This window comes from Catharus ustulatus, chromosome 1, assembly GCF_009819885.2.
Source record: "Catharus ustulatus isolate bCatUst1 chromosome 1, bCatUst1.pri.v2, whole genome shotgun sequence".
NCBI classification, from domain to species: domain Eukaryota; kingdom Metazoa; phylum Chordata; class Aves; order Passeriformes; family Turdidae; genus Catharus; species Catharus ustulatus.
The window spans coordinates 25,100,627-25,119,537 of record NC_046221.1 but is presented as its reverse complement, the minus strand read 5'-3'; the positions used below and the strand labels follow the sequence as shown (position 1 = coordinate 25,119,537).

At 38.8% G+C, this 18,911-nt stretch overlaps 1 protein-coding gene across 2 annotated transcripts in view; it reads right to left on the bottom strand.

Annotated features, from left to right (window-relative positions):
* Positions 1 to 18,911, bottom strand: part of LOC116994568 (probable acyl-CoA dehydrogenase 6) — an 84,663-nt gene that overhangs the window by 12,983 nt on the left and 52,769 nt on the right. For both annotated transcript variants that reach the window (XM_033056383.2, XM_033056391.2), the window contains exons 4-6: positions 14,098 to 14,204; positions 7,950 to 8,117; positions 2,621 to 2,794 (exon numbers count right to left, since the gene is read on the bottom strand). In XM_033056383.2, the coding sequence (XP_032912274.1) occupies positions 2,621 to 2,794; positions 7,950 to 8,117; positions 14,098 to 14,204 (449 nt within the window). The remainder of the gene's footprint in view (positions 1 to 2,620; positions 2,795 to 7,949; positions 8,118 to 14,097; positions 14,205 to 18,911) is intronic.

The following is an 18,911-nucleotide window of genomic DNA, read 5'->3' as shown; positions in this document are numbered from 1 at the left end:
CCATACCAAAGGATCTGTCATCCTGCTTACTGGCCATGACTCAATGGTGCTCGTAAAACTGAAATCTCAGGAGCAAATAGAAGTCATTAGAAAAGTGCCATTCTGCTCTCACATGCACACTGAACTCCCTCTTCATTTCTGAGTTAAGCAATTCACAAAACAACTGTTTTCTTTTTTTTGCCATAGCAACATTCTTTTCCTGTGATCAGTGCAACAGGCCCTCAAATGGACAGCGTTTACCAAGTGTCACAACATGGGAGACACGTGGCACCTCTTTTCTTCCAGTGAAGCAAGAAACACAGTGACTTTGACCAATGCCTTTGATGTATCACTCAGAAGAAGAGACCACACCTGGGACCAAATTTTGCAATTCCAGGAAGTTAGTTTTCCATTTGTATTTTAAACCTGTTTGACTGAAAATAGATTTTAAAAGAAAAAAAAAAATAAGTGAAGAAAGATACTGGCCACAAACAAGACAATTAATAAACAAAAAAGAAGTCTAGAGCATGTGATAATTGAAACTAAAATACATAAAATCCCCACCAAACAAAGAGGAACAGAACAAGAAACCCCAAACACAACAAAATAACACTCAGAAAGGAAAAACAGACAAGAATGGCAGTCAACTGCCTTTTCCAAGTTAAAGGAAACAGAGAAAGTGAGGATGCCACGACTGGTCCCTAAAGCATTCAAAAGCAGACTGATGATTTTCAATGTTACAGTCATGAAGTGGGAAGGAATAGAAATGTCCTACTGAGGGGCAGAAGCAAAGACCAGGATTAAATATGCAGACCTAATCACAGAACTACTGAAGGCACTTACATAGTTTCACACATCTGAGCCTTCAGTAGAGCAGTAGTGGTTGAACATATGTGAAACTCTTTGCAGAACTGGAAGTTAACACCTCTAGATGCTGTGGTTCAACAAACTGCACCCATCAGGTACTCAGCTCCCTTCTGAACATTGGTTACTCTTTTTCTTGTTTACCACAATTGGTGATCTCTGAAGTTTGCAGCTTGGCCCAAACCTTGGACCCATTGTCCCTGCTGCCAGTGCTTTTATGCATTTCATATCAGATCGTTGAAGAAAAGCAAACCCAAGGGGTCCAGCAAGGTTTGCACAGTAACCACTGCAGAAGGCAGCTCCCTCTCCTTGGTGAGCTCCCAGACTCTTCCTCCCTGATGGCCCCTGCCTGGCCATAGCAGGGTTCACCTGCTCCTGCTGCGTTGTTTTGAACAAAGAAAAAAAAAAAAAAAAAAAAGAATTGAAACCTGGTGTTCCAGTTCCTGGCAGAGCACAGCGACAGCCAGGCAGTTGTGCAAGACTGGACAGTACCAAGCTGCCTGTGGTTTCAGCAGGAGTGATCTAACCTGCCAAGCTTTGTGTATTGATGCTGTCAGTGCATGTCACTTTAGCCTGGAGCATGACTAATGCTGCCGGCTACTCTGCTGCCTGGGGAGTCTCACTGCAGCCCAGAGCTTCTGATGGTTTGTTTAATTTAGATTTCAAACTGAGCATAAAAATGCACAATGCACATCCTTGCAGTCTGTATACACCTCAGTTAAAGCAGAAGCAGTGGTAGGATCACAACTCCTGCTTGCCCGAGTCTGTAGTGACATCCTCGGCAAGCTTAACCTCCTGTCCTCTGCTATAACTACTCTCACATGTCCTATTTATCTCAGGCTGAACTACGAACTTTGTCTCAAAAAACGATTTTTTAAAAAGGCATTTGAACTCCAAAATATTTGGTCTTGGATGAACCCAAAACAGGGAGTGCTTTTTTATTTGTTCACTGAATCAAAACACCACTTCTTAGAATGCTCAGTTCCCAAGCCACACACAGACAGTGACAGATAGGGAGTGCACAAGAGCATGAATACAGTGACATTATTTAGACAACCCTGGAATCAAAAGAGGACCAATCTTCTTACAGTGAACCACATTACATTTAACTTGAAGAAGCAAACACTGTGGGTAGGGAGAAAGTTTGCAGGCTGCAAATAGACAATCCAGACTTGGATCTGGTTTGCTGGAATATCCAGAATCCATATAACCCAAATACATGGATTTGAGTACAGCCTGAGTTCTGAGTAACATGAACTCTGTGACAACATAATTTTAGGGAAAGGAATGTGGTGTTGAACCACTTATGCCAAAAGTATAGAGGGGAAACAGATCTGCAAAACAACGCTCTGACATCCTGTAAGAGCCACTTCTTTACACAGCCAGTAAGTTAATTTTCTGAAATCCATGACAAACATCATAAGTCACTATACTACAGGAAAAGTCACCAAGCTTCTATTTCATACCAGTATTTTGATAGTCTTTGCACTATATTTGTAATAGACATAACATGATGCTATATTTTCTTATCAGCAGAGAAGCACTAAGAAAAAGAAACAAGGCAAAAAGAGCCTCTGCAATGGCTCACAAAATATTTTCTGCTTCAGGTTTTCCTGCAGAAAGGGAATGTCGTCTGTATCCAGGCTATGACAGATTTTAAAAACAGACCCTAAAAGGTCATCTCAACTTACAAGAAAAGAAAAGTGCTGTTTGTCATGAGGAGAGTGACCCCTGTGTCCCTGCCCTGCTGCAGAAGTGTGAATGAACGATGACTTACCAGTGGCTACGCCCCACAGCCGCTCCTCTTGGAATTGCAACATCTGGTACGTAAAACCCTTTCCTTCCTCACCGATGAGGTTTTTGCAGGGAACTCTTACATCTTCAAAAAAGATCTGAACAGTGTCCGATGACCTCATACCCAGTTTGTCTATCTTTTTAGCAACATGAATGCCTGAAGAGAAAGGCATATGAGAAAGATCACAAAAATTAGAAGCACTATGAACAAGTACAATGTTCAGAAGGCAAAGTCTGCAGATGTGAATGTATCTTCCAAGACAAGAGTGAAACCTATCTTTAGGAAAAACATAACAGCATTCTGGAGTAAAATGTTTCTACTATTTTAAAAGGTTTTTCCACTTAACTAAACCAGCAAATCAGAAACTTTAAATATAAAAGTCCCACTTTTCATTATGTCCCCTAATAACTAATACTTATTAGTCATAATTATCTTATTCCACACAGGTCTTCAAATAATGCAATATTTATTTGTTTATGTCTGATTTTTATCTAGCATTATAATAAAATGCTGAAATTCAATTTGGCAATATTTGCCAAGTGCCTGCACTGCTATGAAACACTACACAAATATTCAGTAAGGATAAAAACAGAGTTATGTTTTAAGCTGCAGCTGTGAGTATTTCTCCTCCTGGAAATCCTCCTACTTCCCTCTCTTCTTCATTTATCCTCCCTTTCCTAGCCTATGTTGATTTTTTTCTGGTAGAGTGATCACTCTGAGTTTTCATATGTGTATGTTTGTGAGAAGGGTTTGCTTCCCCACAGACCCCTCTGCACAGCAGTGACTCTGACCCCACGTGCACTCCTCTCTTGAAGATGAGCCTGGTTCATTCAGGTCTGGCCACCCAGGGGTTCAGTCACAGTGGGCAGGACTCCTTCCCATTGTTTGTTTTTTCACAGCTACAAAGTTCTTTTTGCTGTTGTTCAGATGCAAGCATGACTCACCACTGTGCCACCAGAGTTAACAGGCACCCACTGTTTTCCCGTGGCAATTCTCCTGTCTTCAGCTTTTATCTCCCTGTTGATCTGGAGCTAATTCAAATATTCAGGGTGAAAGTCAAGAATGTTTCAAAAGCAAAAGGAGGACAACAACCAGGCATAAGGATTTGTGCATAACACTTTAATTACATCTGACAAGTCTGTATATGTAGGAAAACAGTCCTCCAACTCAGCATATGTATCTTTGCCAGAAAACCAAAGCTTTTTACTACTCATGTACATGTTATTCCAACCAGCTTTGTGATGAGGAGGTATTCTGTTGTTATTTTCCTCCTTATTCTTTTTCAATCCTCTACTACTCTCTGGTATGGCTCAGTAGAAGCTGATTGGTCACCACACAGATTGTCGTGGTCCCTCTGTACTTTTCATATCTTGCTGTTCTTCACAGCTTTCAGAGAACATCTCTTTCTGAATTAATACAGATGTCTCAGCTTCTACTCACAGGAGGCCTTCAGCCATATGAAAATTACTTTGGTTTTGGAGGCAGAAGAAGTTGGCAGTCATTTCCTTCAAATTTACTCTCTGGCTGCACTAAATAAAGTTATGGAAATTTTCATCTCTTCACAGAGATAAAATACTGACAGTATTTACAAATGCCAAGACTGCTCTGAGAACAAGGTCCACATAGATTTCCACAAGTTCTGCTCAAGATTTTTTCTCCACCAACCAATCTGTAATGAGATTATGTACTAGGAGGACTTGCTTTGATATATGATCAATGCAGGAATAAAATCAGGACAGCTGTATAAAAATTCTTGACTGTTTAATTGAAAATTATCCAGCAATTTGTACTCAGTCAGCCAAGAAAGTATTTGTGGTTTGTTTCCATATTAAAAAAAGAACTAAATAACCACACACTGAGCAACTTACAAGCCCAGATGAAATCTGGAGCATTGTTTCCCATTGGAATATTGCTGTTTGGCTTCTTTGAGAGTCAAAGGGATCATGTATGGTCTAAAGCCAACTGACTTTATGCAATCACTGCTCCTCACCCATGCACTTACTGCTCTTGTTAGTGGGTGGTTTAAAAGGAGTCTTCTCAAGAAAGCACAACTGCTGCCAGTTAATTATATTGCTAAATCAATCCTGTTTAGTTTCCAGCTCCCCATACAGCAACAACTACTGAAGAAAGCTCTCACAGGCTTGGTTAGAGGAGCTAAATGTGCTAATGATTTCTACCTATAATTCCTCCAGACTGGGTTGTGTGTTCAATTTTCCTGGGTCCAGCAGCATCTCCCTTTGTCATGCCCTACCAGCTTCATTTTTTCTTAATTCATGGTTCTCACCTAATAGGGGGCCAAGCTGCATCAGTCTCATGTGATGCCTCTTCTGAGGCAAGCACACGCTTTACATCATGGAAGAAAATCGTACATAATCATCTCTTTGGCCACTACGGGAACATCAAATCTCCCTTCTTTTAATTATCTTCCTTCTCTTCCTAAGGGGTACTACAAATGAAAAATTACCAGCAGCAGTAGAAATTATGGGCCCAGATAACTCCTGGTATTGTCTGTATTAAATAAATCACATGCAACAACTCACAAATCTCAATTTAACAAAGCCAAGTGCCTGACTTACCAAAATCACTCTAACAGCCATTTGAGCCACTTGCACCAGTATCACTGAAATGGATTGCTATTTCTGTGCCTGGGCAGTTCTTCACAAGTGTCTTTGATTTTAAATTTTCTCCCATTCCTCCAGCCTTCTGACAATCTATTTTATTTCCTATATTCTGTCTTGAGAGAAAGGCAGTTGTTCTCTCCTGACACCATTTAGTGCCATTACAAATGGAAACAGACACATTTTAAATTGCAATCCAAGAAACACACTATTTCTCTTTTCCTGGTTGCTCTTCTCTTTATTAACTCCTCCTTGCAATCTCTCCTAGAGCTATCTGAGGATTCAGAGGACAAACCAGAGGAGAAATAGTTACCAGATCAGGGCCGCGAGCCATTTGTCAGAGACATCTTGTAACTTGTTAGATTCTCTTTCATGATATAAAAAATCCAGCTGCTTTTTAACGACATCGTTGTTTTATGAGGAGTATTCACCCAGTTTGGATATCTATTGTGGATCCATGGTGCTTTTATCCAAATTTCCTTTATGAGAAATGTATTCAGCAGCGTCTGTCAAATCTAGACCATGATTTGCTTCAACCCAGATTGGAGAATATATATATACCTAAAATTAGAAGCAAATCCTGCTTTGTCTATCCAACATACTACCAATTGTTGAAATTAATAATTCACTTTTGGACTTGGAATCCTTTCCCGTCTTTTTTTTTTTTTTTTTTTTTTCTTTTCTACCACACTATATAGATACAAAACAACTTAGATTTTTAGCAAAAAAACCACCACAGATCCTTCATTACCCAGCAATATAGGCTGGTGCCTGCAGAGGTGAGTCAGACATAACACATTTGCTCTCATTGCAGTTGTTTTTGAGCTTTGACACACATACATCCACAGACGTTGGAGAGTGCCTCATTCAGTGATGCTCACCAGACACTTCCTGTACAGCCTTGGTCTGCTGGCCTCCACGGAGCACAATCTTTAGCAGACAGACATCCTTAGGATGTATCAAACCAGATGGAGCTTCCTGAAAAATCTCACTTCTGATATGACTCACCCACTGAGCACAATCAACAGTCTTAATATTTCATTTCAAAAGGTCACCAATCTTGGTACTGTGACCCCTTTGGAGATAAGTATGCATATCATCACAGAAGAATTAAAACACATGTATTTTCAGGAGCACAAATTCTCTTCATAGGAAGACTTATATACTTCTGCAGACCAGCTTAAGGCATCTAAGGCAGTTTTTCTACTCTAAATCTATTTAATGCAGGTAAAGAAGGTCTGTGTGTAGGCTGTGAGATCTAACATCTCCCCTCTCCTAGAGCTATGACAACTCATGTCTTTTTGGAGTAAGCAAAGTAGCTGAAAACCTCTAAGTCAATTTTATACTTTATCTGCCACCAACTGTGGGTCAGCTGCTTTCCTGTTTTAGGAAGATTGATCTCAGAGAAGTAGTACTGCATTTGCATGAAAAATCACAAGGAGGACTTCATGGATTTATCAACAGATGGCTAATAAGCAAATTTATCTGGAAATTCAGCAAAATTTTGGCTCTAAGTTACATGTTCACTCATCACTTCTCAATAAAGATGGAGTTCACAGCCAGTGAAGCAGCTCAGGTGTGTCTTCCACGAGCTCCCATTCAAAGCCTGTCTTGCATGAGCAGAGGTAGTAGAAGCTCACAATTCACTCACGATCTGCTTGATTCCCAAGGCAACTCACTTGTTTGACTTAATGCTGAAATTCACTTAAAAGACATTCCCTTAAGAAGCTCTCATCATCCTCTTTTGCAACACTGGAGACCTAGGTTTTTTTCTCAGACTAATCCATTAAGTGAACATAGAGACATTAACTTCACTGCTTTGGTGATGTTCCTACACGTGAAATGCCAATAATGGCACATAGTTTTTGTGTAAAATACTCTGAACTGAAGGAAAAAAGAGCCTAGAGGATAAATATTTTATATTTAAATGCATCAATATACAGTATTCTTAATTTAATTAATATTAAATTGTATTAAACTGTTTCTTTGCATAGCAACATTAATTTTGAAACCTAAATATTAAATATACTATATAGTGCATAAATTAATATGTTGCATATTTATAAATATGAAAACGAGTAAAAACTGAAAAGGTTTAAAAACTTTTGAACAGGTGTCCAAACTGCAAAAGATTGCCACCAGTACAATCTTAACTGCATTCTCTCTGGTTAATGTTCTTTATGCATATAGCACTCATGAATTCTTCAAGGTCTGCAGATTACTTAGGAACAAACACTGTGTGGGTTGTACCACTGAAACTGGTGCCTTTAGCTCAGGATTTATTCCATGTCTTCACCTGAATTGCTAGTCTTATTCAAAGTCAGATCCCTACTTACAGCATATTTGAATCTTTCACTCCAGCCCACATTTAACTCCTAGATTACTTTTACAGTTTATCTGGTAGTAGTGCTGTGATGAAAGGATCCCTTTGCACAGCATCACCATGAAATACTCTGAATATGCCTGCAATGCTCTTCAGGAAGCCCACTAGACTTGAGAGGCACTTCCCAAGTTTGAAATCTCTAAATCTTTTATCTTTTTACTTTCATATGGTTATGAATCATTGCTGTGAAAATGTATCTGAACAACTTCTCTAAATACATTTTTGGTTGCACACCTTTCCTTCTTGTATTAGGCATACCAAAAAAACCCAAAAAAATCAAATTAGAAGACAAAGAGTTCTGTGTTATTACCAGGTAGATTCATTGGCAGACATATGAGAGATTTATTTTTATGGGGAGGTCCTTCAGTGGTGTTTGCCAGGAGGCACATCCAGTCTGCCTGGCTCCCGGACGTAATCCACATCTTACCACCATTGATGACATATTCATCACCCTTTCTCACAGCTGTTGTCTTGATACCTATTCCAGAACACAGGAAATTAAGGGTTATTCTTGTGAAGGAGGGGTATATTGGTCCAGGTGTGATTGGTAGGTCACTCCCTGGCTCTCAGACAGAAAGCTATTTCATTCTCCCTCATACCCCACTGTCCAATAATCCTTCCAGGCCATAAGGCAAACCAGTCTGGACAACTCTTGGAAGGCAAGCCAGGGGAACACGACCACTTCTCCCACCTTCCTTTAGACAGAGTCTTCATCACACTGGATGACAGCTCAAAACTTCCTAAGTAAATGTGGCAGTCAAAATCTTGGGACAGAAGCATTTCACTGTGAGGTGATCTATTGGAGTTTCTCTTACTGTGTACATTAGTCCTGAGGAGGTCATTAATTCCAGAGCCATGACTTAAACAAACACAAGCCTTGATATCTGTGAATGCATAAACATAAGCCAACACGTACGTCCTGTATGCTCTTGGTCATGGTGCTGCAATACACTCAAAGCTGCTTAACTATTAAAGGGCAAGTCTGAATGCAATGAGTGTCTGGACATGAAGGAGCTCTAAACACCTGCTATTTATACACCCTGGCAAAAAACATTTTCATGTGGTGGTTCACACTATGCTGCAAGCAGCCCTAGCTGCAACAGACAGCCAGAGAGAATCATTAATTATTATTTATTCTCCAGCAGAGTTTCCAAAGGGCTGCCCTCTTTTCCCTACATTTGAACTTCTTTGACAAGAACTCCTGTTGATGAAGACTGTCCAACAGATATCCAGGTATGAGTAGGTGATGGTATAAGAGCACCCTACCACACTCCTAATAGCACCTGTAAATCTAACAAGACTATGAAATCCATGAGACCATCCACTGAAAGAGGATCATAGACTTGGAGGGTAGGAGTCAGACACCAAGTGGAGTAGGCAGGCATGTTTAAGTCATCTGGTTACACTTTTAAACACAATCCCCTCAGTCTGCACATGCACATTCTTCCCTAGAGCTCTAAACATAAACCAAAAGGAAACCCAAGTATCTGATCTTCATTTAGAGGATAAACTGGGACTGAAGTCAGCATGGTTGAAAATTAGTCGTGTTAATGAAGATGCAGGAGAAAAATGATGGGAGAAAATTGTATAAGGTATAAAATAAGAAAGTATGGGATATAGCTATGGCTAAAGGAATGTACTGGCTGATAATGATGAACAGCAAGGGAAAGAGATAGTAATCATGTGGGTAAAACCAGCAGACACAGAGGAATTCGCCCAATGAAAGGACTGTGACAAATCTGTCTAAGGGACTCAACAGGAAAACTGTATAATAATTAATGCCAAGAAGCCTAAGTAATCTAAAGTACTGGTACTTATAATACATGGACACAGACACTGGACACTCATATACATGGAGACTAAATAATAAATGAAGGACAAACAAGAGCTGGAATAAGAAATACGATTGTACTGAAATGGTGTGACAGGATGGGAGCACACACAGTGATTTACGTCACATATCCCTTTGTTGGGGAACAGCTACTGAAGAGATTAGATAGAAGACCCATAGAAGGTCTGCTAAGGAACAATGAGCACTGTGATGTTACCACAAATGTAAATAGTTTTTGCAAGCATGGCGTCACAGGGGCCTAACCACACAAATACAGATTCAAGAACAAATGCCTTATTAATGAGAATGCTCAAGTACTCCAGATTTAATTGTTCACAGTTGTCTTCAAATACTTGAGAAACAACTATTTTAAATGATCTTCTGAAGAACTGATTCTCTTTAATTAGAAGAAAGATGATCAAATCAATACATAAATTTTATGTTTAAAATATAGCAGGCTTTGAAAACCTACTTAACAATTTACTATAGTCAAGTGGACTCAGGAATATGGCTGTGAAGATAATTTTGAATATTTGACTAATTATTTTCCCTGATAGAGCATAACTCTGGGAACAGGCTAATTCAGTGGGTGCTCCATGACTCATTTTTGCAGGCCCACACCACTGACTCTCACACAGCATGCTCTGAGGAGCCCTTTCAGGAAAGAGCACAAGGCATCACCAGAGGTGAATGATACAGCTGGTGCCATATAAGCAACAAGGGCTGGTCACATCACTGTACAAATCACATGTAATCAAACCTCAATTTTCTTCTCCACTGCACTCAAGTCCAGCCACGCATCTAAATAGATTTGACTAAAAGTAAGGTTGGCTTCAACTTTTAAGGTCAGTATTACAGTCAAAGAAAGCCAGCACACATCCTTAAAGTAAAAGATGAAGAACACATATCTGAAATTTACATCATCAGTGCAGGAAAAAACAATCAATCAATCAAAAAAAAAAAAACAAACCTAAAAAGAAATACCTTCAAGTCTAACTGAATGAATAATCACTTCAAAAACCAGGAAATGACTTGCAGGAAATTAGTAAGATTAATCATGAAAGTAAGCTACAATTTGGAGGTCAGAAGATAAGTAATGCAACAGGTTGAAGTAAGTTAAATCTTGCAGACGAAAACCAACAAAATCAAAGATTTGGTGGAAAACAGAATTGTTTCAGCCATAGAAATGAAAAGAGGATGGGAAAAAAAATGAGGCATATAGAGGATACTTTAAAAGAAGAAATATTTCACAGGAGATTACAGACATTACAACAATATGGTTGACAAAGCAAAACACCTACAAGAAAGATTGCGCAGAAACTGAAATTAGTGAAAACAGAGGTTGCTGGTTTTGGCAATCTGCCCAGCCTCAAAAAAACATTTAGAAAAAAAGAGAATTCAATTTACCCATGGTATCTTATTTAAACCCAACCTGATTTATTATGAAATTGGATTTTCTAGAAAAAAATCCTAGAGGACCCAAGCAAGTAAAATTGACACTACTAGGTAACTATGAGTTAAAATTTGGAAAGATAAGAATTGTGGAAATGTGCATAAGGAACTTGGCAAAGCAAAAATTGCATCATGTTACATTAAAAGAGGAAGTTCTGATGTGCAGGGACAGTATTAGTTAAGCCTCTCCTTGGATATCAGCCTCTGGACAAAATCCACTGAATATTTGCATTAATGATCTTTAAAAGAAAAGGAATACACTAATTAAATTTGTTTGTGACACAAACTTGGGAGACATCACCAACACAGACAACTGAAGTATGGCCCAGCAAGAAAGGAACAATCTCGAGTTTTCAAATTCAACATGGCAAGTACAAGTACTCAGACACAAAGTAGTGAAAGTGATTGCTAAATCCTGCAACGTTTCAATAATGAATTGGTAATGAAAGTGATCCACAGGATCCACAAGTCTGTGATTAATGAAGTTAATAAATTAATTAATGAAAGTATGAGGCCTTGGTAATCACAGGATTCACAAGTCTGCAAGCTGTTGTGTAACATCATATATTGGAGAGCAACACTTCTACTAGGGCTGGAAACGTATTTGTGCCATTATAGACACCATATGAAATTCTGGGGTTTTATGGTCACAAAAGACAACCTCAACCCAAAAGAGCAGAATGGTTGGATTCCACTGAGACAAAATGGAGCAAGATATTTATGATGAAGAGGTAGACATGAATATGCTACTAGTTGCAGATACCTGGACACAACTTGAAGAAAGAGGATATGTTTTCCATGATGTGTTGTTATACAGCCCCACAGACTACATTCTATAAATTGTGCAATTGGAATGAGAAAGAATGAGACAGCATCATTCAAACTGACACAAATGTTTATGCTTTGTGGTACCAGAATCCTGAAAATAAAGATACATTCTGTACCATCTGTACTGTTCTGTTCTTCTCAAGCCAACTCTGTGCTAGTTTTGGTGCACATGGTCACTACTATGGACAATACAGAAAACTACACTTGAAAGCAGACAGGTGTTCCTTCAAATTGACATGAATTTTGTATTAGACTAATAGACACAGTCCTTTTTGTTGTCTGAATTAATTAGTTTGAGGCACATTTCAGTTCTCACATAAACAATGTTTTTGTCTTCTGTGCTCATATCACCTTCAGTAATTTTGGAATTGTAGAAAAAAATGTTAGAGATACCTTACTCTGTCATTCTTCATTTTAAAATATACTGGCTCACATGGTAGAAGCACATCCCCAACCTTCACATTGAATAGTTGCTACGTCCCTTCACTTCTCTTAGAGAGACAAACATCCCAATAGCTTCAGCAGCAAAAGGAAGCACCAAGAGCAATTTCACACAGCTCACTCTACTTTAGCTGGGCCATCTGGAGATGGTGGCACAATGGTGCAACTCAGAACACAGGCTATTGTTGCTTATACCTAAGTTGCCCATTTAATTGCCCCTCCGAAGCACTGTAAGCTTGATTTGGCATTTATATCAGGAATCAAATCTTCCAGGACAGGGGAAGAAGTATTTTTCATTTCATCCTGCAGTGTGTGTCACCAAGCTGCAGCACAGGTTCATTAAATAATCCTCTTTGATTCCAAATTGGTTTTAAACTGCATTAATCTAAGTGTATCATACCGCTTTAACTAGATGATAAACAAGATGCTGCTGAAGGAATATTTATGTAACTTATTATCTTGAACACTGCATCAAAGAAATTAAATTCCTATTTAGAGTTTTCTAATAGTTATCTAGTTAAACTAGAGGGATATTTATTAAAATAAATGATGCTGTGTTTCTTACATTAGCAAAATTCAAATGTATAATTATTTAGATAAATAAATTATAAAGTACTATTATAATATTTATCATTTACATATTAATAATATTTAAATTATAAAAAGCAATAATTTTAGTTTAAATAACACAGAAATTTAATATTTATTATTTGTAATTATTCATAATTTTGAATATTTTGAAATATTGTCATTATTAATAAGTACTATTTAATAAAACGTCTACTAAAATTATAGAATTTTTCTTATGAAAAAATTCAATTAAACCTGAAAGGAAAACAGCAATAAATTATGCAGGAATATTCAGTCCCATTATTTCATCCACATTCATGCTCTTGAAATCTACCTGCTGCACCCTTGCTCAAGCACCAGATGTTTATCTATTTGCCTTGAAAAAGCAATGGGAGTTCGGTCAAAGAGATAGATATAAGACTCCTCAGATAAAAAATGTCTTTCACAATTGGCAAGTTTGTCTGCAGGAAGATATCTCAGTAATTTTTAAGAACTTGATGTGTTCAACAACTGCTCTGTCCAACAAGTGAACCTCTAAAAGTGGCCACTTAATCTTTCCCTTTTCTGTGAAGCCATGATTCATCATCAGAGGAGACATCTTTTCTTTTTCTACTGTAACTGTTTTGATTTAATTTTTAAAATTTTCTACTGCCCCAGGCACTTCAGAATAATGGTTTCATTTGTCCTGGTTTCTAAACATATTCTTGCACTAAACCAAGAAAAACAGTTGCATGCAAAGTAAGTAAATCATAAAGATAATAGACTTGACATGGCAAATTTTTCATTAGCTCTAAATCAAGCAATCACCAGTTCAGAGATATTTTTGCTTCAAAGGAATGACAGAAGGGGCTGAGGTGAGGTAAGGATGAACAAGAGGAAATAATTGTGAAAGTGATGCCTTGACAAAGCAGTCCAAGTTCTAGGACAGCTGCACAGGTTATGTTCCCTGCCATTACATCTGGAATTGCACAACTGATGGTGGCTGTGCAGCTGATGAGGTGCTGGAGTGCTCCTGCCAGTGGTGAGCCTGGACAGAGAAGGATACACTAGAAGAAAACTGAAGCCAACATAAAAGCTGCATTAATCTATTGAGCTCAGCCTATACAAGGTTACTCCATTGATTCACCTGACAAATATGCTAAAATTGATTGCTTTTGGATGCATGAGGAATATGTGTTATGTTCCTGGAATGTTACTCTTTGAACTCACCATACCAGACTTTCCTTCCTTTTGTTTCTTACAAAGGATGGAGGCAAAGCAAAGGGTCAGGAAACACAGATTCTTTCCACTAAAACATCAGGCTGTCTAAAACTGGCAATTTGCTAAGTTAACTTACTTGCGACATCTGACCCAGCTCCAGGTTCACTGACTCCCAAGCAAGCCACAAAATCACCAGCTATAGTTGGTACAAGGAACTGTTTTTTCAACTCATGAGAACCAAACCTGCAACAACATAATGAAAAAGATTGGATATTAACAGCTTATTAAGGTAAATTTTATTTAGAAGTTAGTTATAAATTCTGTTCTACCCACACAGTGATCGATTTTTCTATGACCAGGTAAAAGCTGTCCCAGGACCAAAAGATAGAACAGATACCCTCCAAAGCTGTCACTCAGAGTCTTTACCAGAAGTGCAGTCACCATAATTTCAAATGAGTTTAAAAAAGTATTCAGGCATCTTACTCCCACAGAAACGTGTGGTCTAGATGCCCAAAATCTATTTTTATGACTGTTGCTTTAAAAGATCCAGATGTAAATAAACATAACCCCAGAGGATTCCCCTCAATTCTCCTGTACCACCCTGCAACCAGCAAGGATGGAGGACCTGCTCTCTTTTTGTCTTCTGACTTTTCCACCATCTCTTTGCCAGGTTTTATTGGTGACTACAAGTTTTGACATGTGATGGCTACCATCTGCAAATATCTGTATTTAACTTATTTATATTTCCCATCTGCATTTAAATCACACAGTAGAATCCATGAATGTTTCTTCACAGAATCACAGAATGACTGGGTTGGAAGAGACCTTCAAGATCATCAAGTCCAACCCATGCCCTGACATCTCCACTAGACCATGGCACCAAGTGCCACATCCAGTCTTTTCTTAAACACATCCAGGGATGATGACTCCACCACCTCCCTGGGCAGACCATTCCGGTACTTTATCACTCTTTCCATGAAAAACTTTTTCCTAATATCCAACTTGTATCTCCCCTGGAACAGCTTGAGACTGTGTCCTCTCATTCTGTCAGTTGCTGCCTGGAGAAACAGACCAACCCCCACCTGACCACAGCCACCTTTCAGGGAGTTGCAGAGAATGACAAGGTCACCCCTGAGTCTCCTTTTCTCCAGGCTGAACAACCCCAGATCCCTCAGTTGTTCCTCACAGGGTTTGTGTTCCAAGCCCCTCACCAGCCTTGTTGCCCTTCTCTGGACGCGCTCAAGCGTCTCAACATCCTTCCTAAAATTCTTAGCTGCTTTTTTATCTCCACAAAAATAAAAAGGGGAACAGCAAACTGCTGATGGTATTTTAACACAAAAATTTCACTTGGCAGTATTTCAGTTCAGAGGAACACACTATTTTCCCATCGTTTAGAAAATCATATCCATTCAAAATATGGATCTCATCCCATTTCATTTTATTATTAATGTTCACTGATTTCTTCTTGCAGTGATGAGTTCATGGTCTAGTTCTCAAACCTCTCTTGAGTGACAAAAAAATTCCTTGGGTCATGAAATGCCTTCTGTGTCCAGGAATCCACAAATTCAAGTTCCTCCTCAGCCTCCTCTTTGTTGTGAAGCTTCTCAGGTCATCATCACCACTCACATTCTTAGGCTTGCTGGGGCCTCCTTCTAAAACATCGTCCCAGTACTTCCAAAGGAGTGGTGCCATTCAAACTGAGACCAAGCCATCCCCTCCAACCAACCCTGACACAAATGACATGGGACAGCCAGAGAACAGACTGGATCTGGCAGACACTTCCACTTGGTGCGCACAGGGAGCTCAGTTTATAGTCCTGTCCCTGCTGAAAATCACAGCAGCAATCCCAAACAAATACAAGAAGCAAGTTTGGAGTGCCTACTCCTTCCTCTAGCACACTTGAACCAAGTTCCCATGTCTGTTAGGCAGCATACTTTATTTTTTAATTTTCCATGGGACATGATCAAGTATGGCTAGCTGCACATTCATTTGTCAACGCCCCCCCTCCCCAAACAATCCAACCAACAACATGGAAAATCAGATCATGAGAGCAGATAGTGGTGATTTTTGGCAATGCTTTCTGATGCTTGAAATTTTGCTAACCTTTAGCATTTCAACAGAGGATTTTCACAGCAAGAACTTTGCTTAGAATAATATTTTTGGTTTGATGTCTTTCTTTGTTGTGAGTTCCAGAAAATAGTTCAGTTCTTTCCAAAAATGTGGCTATAGAAGATGTCATTTTGCAATCGAAAAAAAGTTGGGCAACACTATATTTAGAAGATGGTGGGTCTCTGCCTTGCAGGAGACAGCTAGCTTCTTGCTCAGCTGCTAGATTTTGTGTTAGAAATACATCACTTCTGTAAAATTCCTCCTGTCTTAAAGGCATCCCAGAAAAAACTCAGGTTTGGACAAATGAAAACATCCACTTCTTCCCAGTTCAACAGCTCCAGAATTAGAAAACTCTGTTTTCAAGGAGATCATGCTCTGGCTCAAGACAGACGCAATCAGGTCTGCTTTCTGGTTGGGCCATATCCCAGAGGATAGTTTCCCATGTGATTAACTGTGCAGCCTTAGTATCACAATAAAATAGATTTCTATGCATTTGGGTATCTATACACACACACAGTCTACAATGAATCTTGATCCTGTCACGTGTGAGATTCTGACACACTGACTTGCATGAAGTGGTTCATCCTTTCTTGCTCCAAACTTTGTAGCTAACATTGGTGGAACGTCATGAAAACAAAGACAAAAATTCCAGTGATATACAGTCTCGTAATTAGAGGATAAAAGGAAAGTAAAATCATGGCAAAATACAGATAAAACACTTCTGTGATGCACACAGTTGTTTATATGTTCTAATTGTCAGCTTCAGCTTCTCTCAGTAAACCAGACACTAAAACTTTTTGATACTGATTCCCAGCTATGCTGTTTACAAGGGTGGAGAAAGAATCAGTGATGAAATAGAAAAGCATGCTCTTCCCACTAAATAAGCATTATCCTTACTATTTGCCTATAAACAACAGGGAAAATAAGTAAAGTTCACTGCTTACTGCTGAGATAAGCAGCTCTAAACTGATCTGGTATCACTGCAGATGTGACACCCTGCAGGTTTGTCTATAAGCTCTGGGAAATGCATATCATTCACTGCCTCAGCTAGGAGCTGCTTTCTCCACTCTATTTGTAAGCAAGCAAGGGAAGTATTATATCTGAATGCATTTAAAAGGCAAAAGTTATTTTCTGAACCATCAGAGGTCAGATCACTGTTGACAAAGCATTTTGAATTTAGTTCTTAAGTTTAGAAAGTCCTAGTGCTTCACTTAGGGGATTCTGGGAATTACAGGAATCATATTCATGGAGTTAGTTTGTAGGTGCACTCAATGTGTGCTGGATGAATGCTGAACGAAACCCAGAGTTATGAAAGCCAACAAAGAACTACAGAGGCTTTTTTAGGGCTTGATGGTTGATTCCCACGTTATTGTTTGGTTTGCGCAACAATGCACAGTCAAGATGCAAAATCTGACTTATCTCTACAAACGTGCTTAGAATCCCCACAGTGCACAGATATTTTTAAAGAAACCATCCAGGACATGGGTGCCATTTGAATCCATGACTCAGGACAAGCAGCTGGCCCTCCCACTACACAGCATGAGGTAAAGATGCACGCAGGCAAAATTTCCTGTAGCAGCCAGCTTTCTCTTTTCATTACCAAGCTTCACTTTTACATGTGTGTGGGGGGCATTGTACTGTATAAATAGTCAGTGGAATTGCTTAGCAGCGAAGGAGAAATTCGATAATGCAGATACAAATTCAGTTAAAGATTTCATCAAGTTAACAACTATTTCGTTCTTATTTTTCAAGAACTTCCACTGTAGGATTTCACTAGCACAAATATGCAGCAGAACAGAGTAACAGCAGGCCAAAAAACTGCAATGGAACAAAATTACATTTTGTTTTACCCACAGGTTTTCTTTAAACCCCTGAACAAAAGGTTATCATGGGGGTAAGGTTGTACTGTCTGAAGTCTTTTAAAATACTGTTCTTATTCTCAGTTGGACTATAGCTAAGGTACTGTTGCAACAGACATACTGAACTCCATGCATTTAGCAAGCTTTTGGTGATTTACAAGAAGGAGAAGAATACTTTAAGAAAAATTTGTCGTACATGAGATCTCCGAAGTCACACATACAGCAGTATAAGCAGATGTCAAGGGAATAAAGCTTATATTCCAGACTCTACAGTAGATTTACATTTTAATTCAAATTGAGAAAAAAAAAACCCAACCCCCTTAAAATGACTAAAAAAATCCATAAAATGTTCTTCTGAGTAAAACTTCCCTTCTTGGATATCTGTTTAGTGCAGATTTCAATTATTAGAATTTCCAATTTCAATTATTAGAATTTAATTCCCACCCTCATCTTCCAGAATTTTAGGGGCAAACTGCTGGATCAGCCAGTTGCCCCACTCTAGTTTTAAGGACTGCTGTTATGACACAGAATGTCTGCAAAGGGACTACATGAAGAAGTTGGTGACTGTCACTTTTATTGAGGGAGGAAAAAAACCCAACAAATCAGATTAGGAAAATGAAGGAGCCTGAATGGTAGTAAGTGATTAAAAGGGGAACACTGACATAGCTGATGAGAAAAATGATTAATTGTCTAGAATGTCTAGTATTTAGGAAGCATGATATATGTGCTACAACTTCAGGACTGACACCTTGAAAGCTGGAAAAGGAGCAAGTAAATTACAAAACAGAATTAGACTGATCCTAATCATGACATCTAATTGCATCCTTAGTATTACTGCACTGAGATAAAAGAACATGAACAAACCGGATTCTGGAATTAAATCTTTTTCAATTGGTTGTGGCACCAAGATTCTGTGTTTGCAAACATATCATCTACTACTCAACAAGGTTTATGTTTTAACATATGATTAATATAACCCCAG